At 45.1% G+C, this 17,452-nt stretch overlaps 1 protein-coding gene across 1 annotated transcript in view; it reads right to left on the bottom strand.

The window, feature by feature from the left end:
• The window catches only part of b4galnt1b (beta-1,4-N-acetyl-galactosaminyl transferase 1b), a 133,039-nt gene that overhangs the window by 74,660 nt on the left and 40,927 nt on the right, over window positions 1-17,452 (bottom strand). Inside the window, exons 4-6 of the mRNA XM_059956115.1 lie at window positions 11,401-11,577; window positions 3,324-3,430; window positions 1,540-1,577 (exon numbers count right to left, since the gene is read on the bottom strand). Of these exons, the coding sequence (XP_059812098.1) occupies window positions 1,540-1,577; window positions 3,324-3,430; window positions 11,401-11,577 (322 nt within the window). The remainder of the gene's footprint in view (window positions 1-1,539; window positions 1,578-3,323; window positions 3,431-11,400; window positions 11,578-17,452) is intronic.

Here is a 17,452-nt window from a genome sequence, read left to right as displayed (position 1 = left end):
ATAAATAAGCATCATTTGGAAAGTGTAGGAAGAAGCTGCTGGGGAGGGAGGAGATTGAACCCACCTAGGAGCATGGACACAAGAGATTCTGCAGATGCTGGAAATCTTGAGTAACACACACACAATCTGCTGGAGGAGCTCAGCAGGTCAGGCAGCATCTATGGAGGGAAATGTGCAGTCGACCCACCATCAGGACTGGAAAGAAAAGGGGGAAGTTGACCTCCTCTCTTTGACGGGAGTTCAGTGACATCCTCTCCCACTACTCCCCCTCTGTGATCTCTGCTGCCCTCCGACTCGTCGAACTCGTACTCACCCAGGCTCACTGCCGTAGCAATGTGTCTTTGCTAGCAACTTATCTCAAATGATCCACCCCTCCCCCACCCACTTACCTTCCCCCCCCCCCCCACCTGGTCTCATCGAATACTTGACAGCTTGTACTTCTCCCTCCGCCCTCCCCACACCCCCCAGCTTCTTATTCTGGCTTCTACCCCCTTCCTTTCCTCCCCTGATGAGGGGTCACAGCCCGAAATGTCGACTGGTGTCTGACCTGTTGAATTCCTCCAGCATTTTGAGAGTGTGTTGCTGTCTTAGCCTGCAATTTCCCTTTCGGAGTTGAGCTTTTGAACTGCCTGTATGACCTGGCATTTTTGTGTTACGAACTAAAGTCTCAAAGGTGCAGGACGGTTGCAGCGTGGAGAACTGAGGCAGAGGGGTCTGGGCCCAAGAATGGGGAATGAGCCAGTGTTTGACCATACCATTGCTGGAGTGGACTTCGAGGCAATTTGATGCAGCAAAACTAAGTTGAGGCAAGGCGGAACCCAGGCCCGAGAGCAATGAAAGATCCGAGGTTTGATCGAGTTAAGCACTGGGCTGAATGGAGGGGGTGGGGCCCACCCGAGAGCATAGCGAAGCGGCAGAGCCCAGGACCAAGTGCAAGGCATGACCCAAGGTTTGGACAATTTAAGGGTCAGGCCAGATGAAAAAGGTCAGGGTGTTTTGTCTTTGTTCTAATGGTTTCTCATTCTTGTTTGGTTTCTGCTCTTGTAATAATCTTTTAATACAGTACAATTATTTTAAGCAATAAGTTTTATGCCCTATTCTTGATTTCCAAAGAACATTTGGATCCAACATTACCTAGGAGAAACAGTAGGCTATTTTGCTCCTTCAGTCTGCCCACCACTGACTAAGACCATGGTTGATCTAATCATTAGCCTCAGATTTACTTTCCTGCCCAATCCCTATTAACTTCGCTGCAGATGAAAAATCTGTCAAAACACCTCAAATCAGGGCATGTTATCAGATTATTCAAAGAGCCTATGGTGATAATGGATTAATGCCAGAGGCACACCTTCTCTCTATAAATAACCTATGTCACATAAATTGTAAATCAACCATGCTTTGTTATCATTGCAGTGTTCCATAATGAGGGCTGTATTGAAATGTCGGAGCCTCTTTCAATATTCATGTCTTCATGCAAAAAAGAAGCAAATGAGGGCATGATGCAATATTCCAAGGCGTGACTGGTTGTAAATATCTTACCCGATACAGTTTCCTAGATGTAGCTTGTAAACTTAAACCTGTGAAAAGGAAGCAGAAAAACATTCAGATTTGGGTCACATCATCCGTCGCGTTAATTTTCCTAAAATTCATCTCTCAGGAAATAAGCAACTTTGGAAAGGCCACATTTGTGCTTATCACAATAAATCTCAAGGCTATTAGGAGCCAGCTAGGTGTAGGCCTGAACAGGTAAAGACTTGAAGCTTCCTGCATGAATAGGGCATTGGTGAACTGGATCAACCAGGTGGTTTCTATACATGGACCCAACCCAAAAATAGACAAATCGACCAAATTCAAATCTACACCTTGCTTAGAAACAATTTGCAAGAAAAGTCCAGATGACAAAGTTCACTCACTCTATCTTTTAATCAAGTAACCTCATCACCATCAGCACAATGTTTTCATGGGGCACTGTGTTACAGTTCTTCCAAATGCATTGCCAAATTAGGAATTACCTATTGCAAAATAACCACATAACCGTATAACAGTTACAGCACCGAAACAGCCCATCTCGGCCCTTCTAGTCCGTGCCGAATGCTTACTCTCACCTAGTCCCACTGGTCCGCACTCAGCCCATAACCCTCCATTCCTTTCCTGTCCAAATGTACTTTACAGAGCGCTTATAGTTCCCAACCTTGTAGTATTGCCGTATCTACCCTGCACTTACCCCTCAATCACCGGCTGACTGACAGGCTCCTCTGAACTGCTATGGCCATGAGTCTCAATTACCTCCTGGGCATGAAAATTTAGTGGTTGAGTAGTTGCAATGCACTCAATGGTCGTTGGTCTGCCTCGCTTCCATTTTTCGTTTTATACTTAACAGCAATGAGTTATACCCAATTGTTAACCAAACTGAACAGTAAGATATTGCCCATAGCTTCCTCAGCAATGCCTCTTGGCTCAGAGTCAGAAGGTTGTTGGTTAAAATTCTGCTCTGGAGACTTGAGCACATTATTTTTCTTGGAATTTAACATTCTTTGAGCTTGCTTACATGATTGTATATTCACCTGTTTGTCTCTAAATGTTCAGTGGATTTTAGAGACACAGAGTACTACAGCACAGAAAAAAGGCCTTTTGGCTAATCTAGTCTGTGCCAGCCTTCGTTTCTGCCAAGTTTCATCTACTTCCACCAAGACCATCGCCCTCCAACCCTTTTGCATTCATTTTCAGTAGTGCAGATGGTTCCGTGCTTCTGTGGTATCTCTGTAAACCTGTTAATGGCAGCTTAAATCAAGACTGTCCTTGTTTTCTCATGGGTTGGTCTTAACAGAACGAGTTCCCTATCTGTCCAGCTTCAACCAGTTTGCAGTATAAAGCAGGGGTTCCTAACTTTTTTATGGCACGGAACCTTACTATTAACCAAAGGGTCCGTAGACCCCTGATATAAAGGAAGATCACAAAGTTGAGAGTGAGTTGGTTACAGTTCCCTGCTGCTGTGTTATTTGCTTTACTGCTATTTCCATATTATGGACATCTCACAAAATGGCTACAACCACAAGATTTGCACCTCGTTCCCGACATCCCAGAAACCTTCTGGACAATATCCTCTCCAGATCCAATACAACCCACACCAAATGGTCCCTATAGGAGGTTTTTGAGCACTGCACTGGTAACAGAACCAGGAAAGGCCATTCACTCCCTTGAGCTTGTTCTGGCCCTCAGTAAGATTCTGGCTGATCTGCACCATGCCCCCGTTACCCACATTAGAACCACAGCTCACAATGCGCTTTCCCAGTAATGTAATTCCAATATAACGCAGTTCTGACCTGGTATCACAATGGTTTTCAGAGGACGCACTTGCAACCCTTGTGTAGGGTACTCCAAAGGGGTGTTGGCTTTTGCAATGATCATCATGTCAGCAGGGGAATGGGACCTGTGCAAAATCAGAGAGAAGGAAAAGAGAACAGAAGCTCTGAAAAAGAAACGAATGCAGAACCTAAATGTAATTCCTTCAAAGTTAAACCCTACTGGTGTTCCAGTGATGAAATCCAAGATCGATGAGTCCATGTTGGCAACAACAGTCAAACAGCCTAGAATCCTTGGAGGCACACCCATCCATCTACAGGCGGCCCCCGCTTTTCGAACGTTCGCTTTACGACAGCTCGCTGTTACGAAAGACCTACATTAGTACCTGTTTTCGCTAACAGAAGAGGATTTTCGCTTTTACGAGAAAAAGAAACCCGCTTTATACGTGTGTTTACCCAGTGAAAGACTACCATGACTGTGAAGCCTTGCGCTGGCAGTTGTGTGCGCATGCGTGTGCGTGCGTAGGCGAGTACGTGCTGATTTTTTTCCTCTACATCGATTTTGGCTCGTTGTCTTCCCAATTTTGATAAGTGAAACTACACCGTACATACAATATTTCTACTTTATATAGGCTGTATATTTATCATATCATTCCTGCTTTTACTATATGTTCATGTTATTTTAGGTTTTATGTGTTATTTGGTATGATTTGGTAGGTTATTTTTTGGGTCTGGAAATTTTTCACATATAAATTAATGGTAATTGCTTCTTCACTTAATGACATTTCGGCTTACAAACTGTTTCATAGGAACGCTCTACCTTCGGATAGCGGGGAAACCCTGTATTTGAATATTAAAACTCATAACTTTGACCCTGAAATTGTTTTTGTGGCCTAAAGCAATCACCCTACATTCTGCTAATGTTCTCCCTCACACAACCTCAATGAACTTAACTGTATGGATGGTATGCAAGACAAGCTATTCACTTCAGTACTTCTGACAAAAATAAACCATATTCCTAATTTAATTTGTTCATTTCCATTCAATGTGATAGGAATGAACCTCAACTCTTTCACTGGTCACTGGGCCCTTGCATTGACAGGGATCACCCCTGTCTCTGATGACTGTGCATTCAGCTGCCAAGGCTCCAAGTTCTGGAATTCCCTCCCTAAATCTCTCCACCCATCTTTCCCACTTTAAGATCCCAATTCCCAGGAGGTCTGCACCCACACTGCGCATTGAGTGGTTAACTGGTAACCTCGCCAACAGAGATGACAGGAAAAGTGTAAAACAGCGGATGCTGGGAACTTTGAAATTAAAACGGAACATGCTGGGAACGCTCAGCAAGTCAGACAGCATCTGTGGGGAGAGAAACAAAGTCAACATTTCAGGTCCGAGACCATTCTCTATAAAAGCAGAGAGCCTGATGATAAACACACGAGATTTTGCAGATGCTGAAAATCCAGAGTAACACACAAAATGCTGGAGGAACTTAGCAGGTCAGGCAGTAGCTAAGGAGGGACTTAAAGAGTCAACCTTTCAGGTCAAGGCCCTTCATCAGGACTGGAAAGGAAGGGAAAAAGCCAGAATAAGAAGATGGGAGAAGGGAAGGAGTACAAGTTAGCAGATGATAGGTGAAACCAGGTGGTGTGTGGCAGAGGGGGGAAAAGTGAGAATTTGGGGGGTGATAGCTGGAAATGTAAAGACTGAAGACTGAAGATGAATACTTTGCTTCAGTATTCACTATGGAAAAGGATCTTGGCGATAGTAGGGATGACTCACAGCGGATTGAAAAGCTTGAGTATGTAGATATTAAAAAAGAGGATGTGCTGGAGCTTTTGGAAAGCATTAAGTTAGATAAGTCACTGGGACCAGATGAGAGGTACCCCAGGCTACTGTGGGAGGCGAAGGAGGAGATTGCTGACCCTCTGGCTATGATCTTTGCATCATCAATGGGGACGGGAGAGGTACCGGAGGATTGGAGGGTTGCAGATGTTGTTCCCTTATTCAAGAAAGGGAGTAGAGGTAGCCCAGGAAATTATAGACCAGTGAGTCTTACCTCAGTGGTTGGTAAGTTGATGGAGAAAATCCTGAGAGGCAGGATTTATGAACATTTGGAGAGGCATAATATGATTAGGAATAGTCAGCATGGCTTTGTCAAAGGCAGGTCACGCCTTATGAGCCTGATTGAATTTTTTGAGGATGTGACTAAACACATTGATGAAGGTAGAGCAGGAGATGTAGTATATATGGATTTCAGCAAGACATTTGATAAAGTACCCCATGCAAGGCTTATTGAAAAAATAAGGAGGCATGGGATCCAAGGGGACATTGCTTTGTGGATCCAGAACAGGCTTGCCCACAGAAGGCAAAGAGTGGTTGTAGATGGGTCATATTCTGCGTGGAGGTCAGTAACCAGTGGTATGCCTCAGGGATCTGTTCCGGGACCCCTACTCTTCATGATTTTTACAAATCTACTTATCCAAGATGGCGGCACGACGCAGCTTGCAGCGGCCACTCCGGAACTGATTATCTGTTATTTGTGAAGCGGGGTGCCGTGCACAATCATAATTGGATGAAAAACGGGTGTGGGAGCATGGAGGAACATCGGGAAATCTCCAGGAAGAACTTCTTCGTTGCTGCTGCTGCTGTGAGGTCCGGGACTCTGCTGGGAAGAACAGGCCCCCAGTCCTCGGGGTCACGTTGCCGATGGCCGTTGGCAGGGACGTCTTAATATGCTCGGCAGAGGATGGTGCTCGGAGAAGCCGTGCCGGAGGGGATGGTCGTCGGCTTGGAGGTTTGACGGACTCGGAGTCCACTGCGGTCAGGTCGCTTTCATTGTGTGCTGTGTCTGCGAGGCTGGGTTCGACGGAGCTTTCACTGTGTACTGCATCTGCGAGGCTGAGTCAGGCGGCGCCGTGGAATTCCATAGCGGGGGTATTCCCTTCTGTCGCCGGTGTGGGATGACGAGTCTATCGGGGACCCTGAGGACTTGTGGAAACTGTGTGGTGGTTTCTTTTGAACTTATAGTCTTTTAACATCTTTGGACTATTTTATCTGTGCCCATGGTCTGTTTTTTTTATCAATTATGCTATTGTTTGCACTGTTGTAACTATATGTTGTAACTACTTGGTTTCGTACAGGTCTTGTAACTTTAGTTTTTGGTCTTGTTTTGTCTGGTGGATTTGGAGCTCCTTTCCGGGGAACGCGCTAAGACGCTAGCGCAATATTAATATGCAGCAGCCCCTCCGGACTCTGGATTGGGGATTGCCAAACGTTATGTGGATTTTCTGGTGTAGTCTGTTTTGTCATGTGCTTTTGTGATATCATTCTGGGGGAACGTTGTCTCATTTCTTAACCTTATTGCATTTGTGGTTTCTCAATAACAATAAACTGAATCTGAATCTGAAATGACCTGGATGAGTAAGTGGAGAGATGTGTTACTAAACTTGCTGATGACGCAAAGGATGGGGTGTTGTGGATAGTGTGGAGGGTTGTCAGAGGTTACAGTGGGACATTGATAGGATGCAAAACTGGGCTGACAAGTGGCAGATGGAGTTCAACCCAGGTAAGTGTGAGGTGGGTCATTTTGTAGGTCAAGTATAATGACAGAATATAGTATTAATAGTAAGACTCTTGGCAGTGTGGAGGATCAGAGGGATCTTGGGGTCTGAGTCCATAGGACACTCAAAGCTGCTGTGCAAGTTGACTCTGTGGTTAAGAAGGCATATGGTGCATTGGCCTTCATCAATCGTGGAATTGAATTTAGGAGCAGTGAGGTAATGTTCCAGCATATAGGACCTGGGTCAGACCCCACTTGGAGTACCGTGCTCAGTTCTGGTCGCCTCACTACAGGAAGGATGTGGAAACCATAGAAAGGGTGCAGAGGAGATTTACAAGGATGTTGCCTGGATTGGGGAGCATGTCTTATGAGAATAGGTTGAGTGGACTCAGCCTTTTTCTCCTCGGTGACCCGATAGAGGTGTACAAGATGATGAGAGGCATTGATCATGTGGATAGTCAGAGGCTTTTTCCCAGGGCTGAAAGAGCTAGCACGAGAGGGCAGTTTTAAGGTACTTGGAAGTAGGTACAGAGGAGATATCAGGGGTAAGTTGTTTTTTAAAAAAAAATGCAGAGAGTAGTGAGTACGTGGAATGGGCTGCTGGCAGTGATGGTGGAGGCGGATATGATAGGGTCTTTTAAGAGACTCCTGGATAGGTATATGGAACTTGGAAAATTAGAGGGTTATGTGTAACCCTAGGTAATATCTAAGGCAAGGACATGTTCAGCACTGTTTTGTGGGCCGAAGGGCCTGTATTGTGCTGTAGGTTTTCTATGTTTCTATTTCTAAGAAAGAATCTGATAAGAGAGGAGAGTGGATCATGGGAGGAGGAGAGGCACTAGAGGGAGGTGACAGGCAGACGAGGAGAAGAGAAAGAGCAAGAGAGGAGCCAGAATGGGGAATAGAAAAATAGAGAAGGGGTAGGGGAGAAATTACCAGAAGTTAGAGTGATTCATGTTCATGCTGTCAGTTTGGAGGCTACCCAGACGGTACATGAGGTGTTGCTCCTCCAACATGAGAGTGGCCTCATCGTGACAGTAAAGGAGGCCATGGACTGTCAGAATGGGAATAGAAAATGGAACCAAGACAGTCTGATGAAGGGTCTTTGACCTGAGGTATTAACTCTGCATTTCTTATCACAGATGTCTGCTCAGAAGGAAGGCTGTTGAGAGGTGATAGCATTGCACACCTGCAGTGAAAAGTATTCTCCTGATTGACAACAAAGCACAGTTTAAGGGCCACGTACAGAGAGTGTATTCTGCACCTTGATGACACAGCCTGTGTGAAAGTCAAAGATTAGCCTTCCTTCAGCAGCTGAATGAGAATAATGAATGGATCGTACTGGGATTCACACATGCATTTGCCTAGGCCCTCACCAACTGGTGGTCAGAAACATCTGTCCTAGCTCTCTAACCCACAACAAGAAAATTCAGGTGCATTTTTTGTTTAAACAACAACACACACAAAATGCTGGTGGAACACAGCAGGCCAGGCAGCATCGATAAAGAGAAGCGCTGTCGACGTTTCGGGCCGAGACCCTTCGTCAGGACTAACCGAAAGGAAAGATAGTAAGAGATTTGAAAGTAGTGGGGGGAGGGGGAAATGCGAAATGATAGGAGAAGACCGGAGGGGGTGGGATGAAGCTAAGAGCTGGAAAGGTGATTGGTGAAAGTGATACAGAGCTGGAGAAGGGAAAGGATCATGGGACTGGAGGCCTCCGGAGAAAGGGGGGGGGGGGGAAGCACCAGAGGGAGATGGAGAACAGGCAAACAACTAAATATGTCAGGGATGGGGTAAGAAGGGGAGGAAGGGCATTAACAGAAGTTAGAGAAGTCAATGTTCATGCTACCCAGACAGTATATAACGTGTTGTTCCTCCAACCTGAGTTTAGATTCATTTTGACAGTAGAGGAGGCCATGGATAGACATATCAGAATGGAAATGGAACGTGGAATTAAAATGTGTGGCCACTGGGAGATCCTGCTTTCTCTGGCGGACCGAGCGTAGGTGTTCAGCGAAACGGTCTCCCAGTCTGCGTCGGGTCTCACCAATATATAAGGCCACACCGGACGCAGCATACCACACCAGCCGACTCACAGGTGAAGTGTCACCTCACCTGGAAGGACTGTCTGGGGCCCTGAATGGTGGTGAGGGAGGAAGTGTAAGGGCAGGTGAACCACTTCCTCAATGGGGGTGGGGGGGAAGTGTAAGGGCAGGTGTAGCACTTCCCTGAATGGTGGTGAGGAAGTGTAATACCCCTCCTCCCCTTCTTACCCCATCCCTGACATATTTAGTTGTTTGCCTGTTCTCCATCTCCCTCTGGTGCTTCCCGCCCAACCTTTCTTTCTCCTGAGGCCTCCCGTCCCATGATCCTTTCCCTTCTCCAGCTCTGTATCACTTCCGCCAATCACCTTTCCGACTCTTAGCTTCATCCCACCCCCTCTGGTCGTCTCCTATCATTTCGCATTTCCCCCTCCCCCCACTACTTTCAAATCTCTTACTATCTCTCCTTTCGGTTAGTCCTGACGAAGGGTCTCGGCCCAAAATGTCGACAGTGCTTCTCCCTATAGATGCTGCCTGGCCTGCTGTGTTCCACCAGCATTTTGTGTGTGTTGTTTGAATTTCCAGATTTCCTTGTGTTTGCATTTTTTGTTTATTTGTGTTGGCAAAGCTCTGTTTCAACTGCCTATCCCTAATTGCTCTTCTTCTTGGGAAGCAGTTAAGATCCAAGAACATTGCTGAGTCCTGAGTCACTAACAGGCTCACCCCATGTTAGAAAGGTAGGACTTACAGATACCCCTACCTATGAACAAGCTTCCACGACAAATTTAAAAGCCCAGTGTAAATACATACATTCATACCTATGAACAGAAGAACTAGTTTTCTCTCTCTCACTTTTAGTAATAGCTCTTTCTTATCAGAATTACATACTTTTGATGCCATTCCTTACAACACTGTGGCGGTGTGGTTACCAGATCAAGATATTTTTGTCTCTTATTGAAATCTGGCCAAAATCGAGTATTGGATGTCTGTAAACACGGAACCCATATGTTCCTGGATATGGCCTCTGTAGGCCAGACAAGTTAAAGGCAACAGGTGGAGAAAAATTCTGAACCAGAGGAGTTGTCACAACAGACCAAAAGTTTCACTGTCACTATTACCAAGACCAGATTTTGATTCCAAACTTAAATTTGCTTCATTAGCTGTCTTTAAACTGCCAAGGTCAGAACTTGTATCCCAACTCTCACAAGATCACAATGTAACCTCATTGGTCTGGAAAATGACAGTCTTTTTTTAAAACTAACCTTGGAATCTTCCTGCTTTGTGTAGCTCGCTGAAGATCTCAAGGAGCCATTAAGAGAGTGCTTTCAAAGCAGGAAAGCTGAGAAGGAGCTGAAGACCACGTTGAATTCAAGTGTAACCCAATATAGTCGTTTAATCTTTACGATGCTTGCTTGTACCTTTATATAATCACTTAAATATACATGTAATTGTTCAGTGAATTTTCCAGTAACAGTTAATGAATCAGACTATTTGTAATTATGTGATGTCTCGTTATCTTCCCAATTTGAGCTAGTTTTTAGTATAAGACAACCATGACATATTTGTTCATTGTCGTTTCTCTTTTTGATTGTTCTTATTACATTCAATAAACAGCCATAAGCAACAAGTTTTATGCCTCTTTATGACTTCTGAAGAAACTCTGGATCGCAAAATCGCCAAATCCTTCCCACTGGATTAGTCCAAATGATCTAGTGTCCAGTCCCTGCAGGGAACTTCAAGCCCTGGAAGAGTGGGCCCACTGGGAGCACAACTGCAAGACTCCAGCAAAGTTGGCCTTTGGGTTTCTTGACATTTTGTTGAGAGTTTTAAACCCCAGCAACCAGTTTAAGGTGACACAATTGGTAACGTGGAAGGAGGGCACATGGTAAAGGGTGACCAGTAAAGGTATTCTGGATTGTGAAAACTCATTTGCTACAGTTCACCATCACTGCAGGACTTGCATGTGACTAGGTAAAAGAAGCAGGCAGTTAAAATAATTGGGGACAATATCCACCCAGCAAGTTGCCTTTTCCAAAAGCTCCCTACTGGGAAACACTATAGGACTATTAAGACAAAAACTTCACTGTATCTTAAAGTTTCTTTCCCCAGGCAGTTAATCTGATCAACCATTCTAACTAGTTCCCCACCCAACAACCACCCACTTACACTGATCCCATTTTATTCTCTACACATTCCCATCAATTGCTGCCCCCCCCCAAGATTCTACCACTCAAGGGGCAACTTACAACAGTCAATTAACCCAGCAGCTCGCACATCTTAGGGTCATTGGAAGAAACCGAAACAGGTGGGGGCGCGGGGGAAACCCATGCAGTCAGAGACAAAACGAGCAAACCCCACCCCAAGGGCTGGATTGAAGCCGGGTCTTTGGATCTGTGGGGCAGCAGCTCTACCTGCTGCGTCACTGTGTCGCCGACAGCTATTGGTAGCTTTAGACGCCTGGGTACTGCATCAGTAACATTCCGGTTGCTCATACCTCTGTAGAAAACGGTGATACTCCTGCTGCCTCTGCTTCTTCAGCTCCTCTCGCTCTGCCTCTTTGAAGACCTGCTGAAACTGGTGGACGGAAACCTGATGGAAGAGGTGCCTGGTGAATGGCAGCTTCAGTACAGGTTCCTCCTTATCGCAACTACAGTCATTCTTTGGAAGCAGCCTAATGAAAAAAAGTGATTTGTGTTGTCAGAACTCACCAGCCAATGATAAATGGGGTAACCCATCGGTTCAAAATACGACTTGATACCTCAACATTCCCAAGTGTGATATCCCGTGATTTGAATGTGCAATACATTTCATGTACAATAACATTTTGAGTGACCTCATTTGACTTGCATTGCTTAAGGCACCAAACATCTGAACGTGTTTGCTCTGCATCCAGTTTAGGTATATACCTCTCCTTAGAACTTATTGTAAGAAGTTTATGTTTATTCTAATTGCTCCTGCTGATCCAATGAAAAATATTCAACTTTTGTCAATGAGACAAATACTTCCTCTCTTGAAATGTCACAAGGGATCTCAGTGCTTCAAGACAGACAGCCTTCAAAGTAAAATCTGCCATGGCCACCAATTCGATTCCTACTTCCCTTTGATCAATAAGCCTCCTTGTTTTTTTGAGCAATTAACATCTTGAAATACAAATTTAGTGAGCCAACAATGACATTAAGCAGCTTTCTATTTAGTGATGGACTTGATTCTGAAGTCAATTAAAATTGTCTCTACAATGAGCAGAACCCAATGATATATCATGATCAAGGAAATCAGCATTCACTCCATCTGACCATCACCCACTCACCCCTGTCCCTAGGTCCCCTCCCTCTAATGTTCCCATCTACCCTCATCACCTTCCATATTTGCTTCCAGGCTCCACCTTCCTCTGCTATCAGACCCACCATCTGCAGCCCTTTGTCACCTCCACCTCTCACCTCCAGCCTCTGTCACTATCTCCACTCTCCCCCCACTCCATCTAACACCTTCTTCACCTGGATCGACCCAACACCTGCTGGCTCTTGCATCACTCCCTCACCACTTTATATTTGCCATTTCCCCTCCATATTTTCTGTCCTGATTTTCCCAAATGGGAACTATCTCCTGCCAGATTTTGCCCCACCCCATCCCCTCACATCTTTCTACTGTCAGTAATGATGAAGGGTCTTTTCCATTCCCTTCCACAGATCCTGCCTGACCTGCTGAATTCATAGAAATCTACAGCATATTACAGGCCCTTCGGCCCACCATGTTGTGCTGACCGTGTAACATACTCTAGAAATTGTCTAGAATTACCCTACCCCATAGTCCTCTATTTTTCTAAGCTCTATGTACCTATCTAACAGTCCCTTAAAAGACCCTATTGTATCCGCCTCCACCACAGTCACCAGCAGTGCATTCCATGTACCCACCACTCTCTGTGTGAAAAACTTACCCCTGATATCCCCTCTATATCTATTTCCAAACCATGCCACCTCATGTTAGCCATTTCAGCCCTGGGGAAAAGCCTCTGACTATCCACACGATCAATGCCTCTCATCATCTTATACACCTCGATCAGGTCACCTCTCATCCTCCATTGCTCCAAGGAGAAAAGACCAAGTTCACTCAACCTATAATCATAAGGCACACTCTCCAATCCATGTAACATCCTTGTAAATCTCCTCTGCACCCTCCTAGAGTATCCACATCCTTCCTGTAGTGAGATGATCAGAACTGAACACAGTACTCCAAGTGGGGTCTGACCAAGGTCTTATATAGCCTCACGGCTCTTGAACTCAATCCCACGATTGATGAATGCCAACACACCATGCACCTTCTTAACAACACTGTCAACCTGCGCAGCAGCTTTGGATGTCTTGTAAACATGGACCCCAAGATTTTGCTGATCCTCCAAAGTCTGCCAAGAGTCTTACCATTAATATTATATTCTGTCTTCAAACTTGACCTACCAAAATGAACCACCTCACACTTATCTGGGTTGAACTCCATCTGCCACTTCTCGGCCCAGTTTTACATCCTATCAATGTCCTGCTGTAACCTCTGACAGCCCTCCACACTATCCACAACACCCCCAACATTGGTGTCATCAGCAAGTTTACAAGCCCATCCCTCCACTTCCTCATCCAGGTCATTTATAAAAATCACAAAGAGGAGGGGTGCCAGGACAGATCCCTGAGGTACTCCACTGGTCATCAACCTCCATGCAGAATATGACCCATCTACAGCCACTCTTTGCCTTCTGTGGGCAAGCCAATTCTGGATCCACAAAGCAAGGTCTCCTTGGATCCCATGTCTCCTTACTTTCTGAATGAGCCTCGCATGGGGAACCTTATCAAATGCCTTGCTGAAATCCATATACACTGTTCTACCTTCATTAATGTGTTTTGTTACATCCTCAAACAATTCAATCAGATTCATAAGGCATGACCTGCCCTTGACAAAGCCATGCTGACTATCCCTAATCAGATTATGTCTCTCCAAATGCTCATAAATCCTGCCTCTCAGGATCTTCTCCAACAACTTGCCCACTACTGAAGTAATTATCGCTGGTCTACAATTTCCTGGGTTATCTCCACTCCCACTCTTGAACAAGGGAACAACGTTTGCAAACTTCCAATCCTCTGATACTTCTACCGTCCCTATTGATGATGCAAAGATCATCACCAGAGGCTCATCAATCTCCTCCCTCGCTTTCCACAGTATCTTGTCTAGTTGCGGTGACTTATCTAACTTAATACCTTTCAAAAGCTTCAGCACATCCTCTTTCTTAATGTCTATATACTCAAGTCTTTTAGTCCACAGTAAGTCATCCCCACAATTGCCAAGGTCCTTTTCCCTGATGAATAGTGAAGCAAAGTATTCATTAAGTACCTTTGCTTCCTCCTCCGGCTCCATGCACACGTTTCCACTCTCACTCCTGATTGGTCCTATTCTCTCTCGTCTGATCCTCTTGCTCTTCACATACTTGTAGAATGTCTTGGGGCTCTCCTTTATCCTGCTCGCCAAGGCCTTCCTAGCTCTCCTAATTTCATTCTGAAGTTCCTTCCTGGCACCCTTGTAATTTTCTAGAACTCTAACAGTATCTAATTTCTTGAATCTTTCATAAGCTTTCTTTTCCTCTTAACTAGATTTTCTACATTCTTTGTACACAATGGTTCTTTAATCCTACCATTCTTTCTGTGCCTTGTTACGTACCTGTGGGTATCTTGTACTTGTCACGTGACAATGGTGTTGAAGCTATACTGGACTTAAGGTAGTGGTCCTGTGATGGTGGAGTGACGTCATTTTCCCACCAGTAGAGGTCATGTGACAGGTTTTTTTACAGGGTATAAAAGGAGGACTCCTCCCTGTGAGGAGGGGCAGTTCGTGGCTGGATTTGCCATTTTGATTCCATGCCACTGTGTGGTCCAATATTATGACATAGTTCGGTTGAAAGATGGAGTTTTATTTAATGCCTAAAGTTTATAAGGTCATTGCCAGCAGTTTCTTTATAATACTGCCAGTTAAAAACCAGTGGAGAGTGAAGATCGGAGTTCGGGAGCTAAAAGATCGAGAAAAGTCAATTTCGACGGTGAAACAGGTTCGACCTTGTTTGATCCTCATTCGGACGGAATTTGTTGGCTGTCCGCCTGTTAATCCTTGTGAAATATAGCAGAAAGGGTTTGGTGCACAGTTTCGTCAAGGAAAGGTCAGTGCCTTTAAGCCGTTTAATTTTCATCTTCGTAAGTTCTTCGGGAAAAGTATAGTTCGACTGAGAACCACAACAACACGACGTGAAAGAGAAATTAAATCGTCTAACAAGTCTCTCCTTTAATGGACTGTAAGCATTTTGAACTTTTGCAGTACTACTTTGAAGAACTGTTTTTGCAACATTACTTTAAGAACTGTTTAAGCTGCCGCACAGCAGCTGATTTCTGGTTACGTTAGTGGTTTCTTTACTTTTTGGGGGTTTGTTTTTCAGTGTTTAATAAATGTTTTATTTGTTATAAAACCCCTGCCTCACTTATATATTTATTGTTGCTGAATCCGTATCAGCCTCAATGAAACATACCAATGCAGAATGCCATGCAAATGTTCCCTGAATATCTGCCATATTTCTGCAGGGCATTTCCCTGAGAACATCTGCTCCCAATTTATGCTTCCGAGTTCCTGCCTGATAGCTTCATATTTCCCCAACCCAATTTCCCCTTACCCCAATTAAACTCTTTCCTAACTTGTCTGTTTCTATCCCTCTCCAGTGCCATGGTAAAGGAGATAGAGTTGTGATCACTATCTCCAAAATGCTCTCCCACTGAGAGATCTGACACCTGACCAGGTACATTTCCTAATACCAGATCAAGTACACTCTCCTCTAATTGGTTTATTTACATATTGCATCAGGAAACCTTCCTGAACACATCTAACAATCTCCACCCCATCTAAACCCTTTGCTCTAAGGTTTCGCCAGTTAATATTAGGAAAGTTAAAATCACCCATCGCAACAACCCTATTATTATTGCACTGTTCAAGCATCTTCCTCCCTATCTGCCCCTTGATGTCTTTATTACTATTGGGAGGATCTATAAAAAACAGCCAGTAAGTTATTGCCCCTTTCCTGTTTCTGACTTTCACCCACAGAGACTCAGTAGACCATCCCTCCATGACTTCCTCCTTTTCTGCAACCATGGTACTATCCCTGATTAGCACTTCTTTTGCCTCCTTCCCTGTCCTTTTTGAAACATCTCAAGCCCAGCACACTCAGCAACCATCCCTGCCCCTGAGACACCCAAGTCTCCATAATGGCCACAGCATAGTTCATCGTATTGATCCATGCTCTAAGTTCATCTGCTTTGCTTATGATACTCTTTGCATTAAAATAGGCACATCTCAAACCATCAGGCTGAGTGCTTATTTGCTCAATCATCTGCCTATCCTTCTTCATAAACTCCCTACAAGTTGTCACTATCTATGCACCAACCACCCCATCCTCTGCCTCTTCACTTCGGTTCCCAACCCCTGCAAATCTAGTTTAAACTCTTCGCAACAGCATTAGCAAACCTCCCTCCCAGGATATTGGTTCCCCTCCAGTTCAGGTGCCATCTGTCCCACGTATACAGGTCACCCCCTTCCCCAGAAAAGGTTCCAATGATCCAAGAACTTGAAATCTTGCCCCCTGCACCATCTCCTCAGCTACTCTTTCATCTCGCTATCTTCCTGTTCTGACCTTCACTAGTTCATGGTACTTGGAGTAATCCGGAGATGACCACTTTGGAGGTCCTGCTCTTCAGCCTTTCTTCCTAACTTCCTAAACTTACTGCACAGGACCTTTACCCCTCTCCTGCCAATTTCATTGGTACCAACATGTACCGACATGTACCATGACCTCTGGCTGCTCACCCTCCCCTTCAAGAATATTCTGCAACTGTTTTGAGATGTCTTGGACCATAGGAGCCAAGAGGCAACACAGTATCCTGGTGTCTCTTTTGCTGCCGCAGAACGACCTGACCCCCCAACGATCACGTCCCCTATGACTAGTACTCCACCTGACTTCACCCCTCCCTTCTGAGGCTCAGAGCCAACCATGTGCTATTGGTCTGGTCCAGATAGGTCACCACCCCCCCCTCAGCTGTATCCAAGTGGGATATACCTGTTGCAGAGGGGAGCAGCCACAGGGTGACCCAGCACTGACCTCTTTCTCCCTTTACCTCTCCCAGTGTTCACCCATCTACTGAACTCTGGGTGTAACCACCTACTCAAAAGTCGTATCTATCAATTGCTCTGCCTCCTGGATGATCCTAAGTTCATCCACCCAGCTCCAGCTCCCGAATGCGGTCTTTCAGGAGCTGGAGTTGGCTGCACTTCCCGCAGGTGTAGTCATCAGGGAGACCACCAGGTTCCATGAATTCCCACATCCTACAGGAGGAGCATTCCACTGCCACATCTGCCATCCTGCCTGCACTGTACAATGGGCAACCAAGATCAAATCCTCTAACCTGTTTCTTTGGCCTCAGCCCTGTTCTCATTGAAGCCTCTTTAGTCAAAGCAAAGCCTGACACTTCTACCTT

Source organism: Hypanus sabinus, chromosome X1, assembly GCF_030144855.1.
Source record: "Hypanus sabinus isolate sHypSab1 chromosome X1, sHypSab1.hap1, whole genome shotgun sequence".
In the NCBI taxonomy this organism is placed as follows: domain Eukaryota; kingdom Metazoa; phylum Chordata; class Chondrichthyes; order Myliobatiformes; family Dasyatidae; genus Hypanus; species Hypanus sabinus.
The sequence above is the reverse complement of the archived record's forward strand: the minus strand, read 5'-3'. Positions and strand labels throughout refer to the sequence as shown.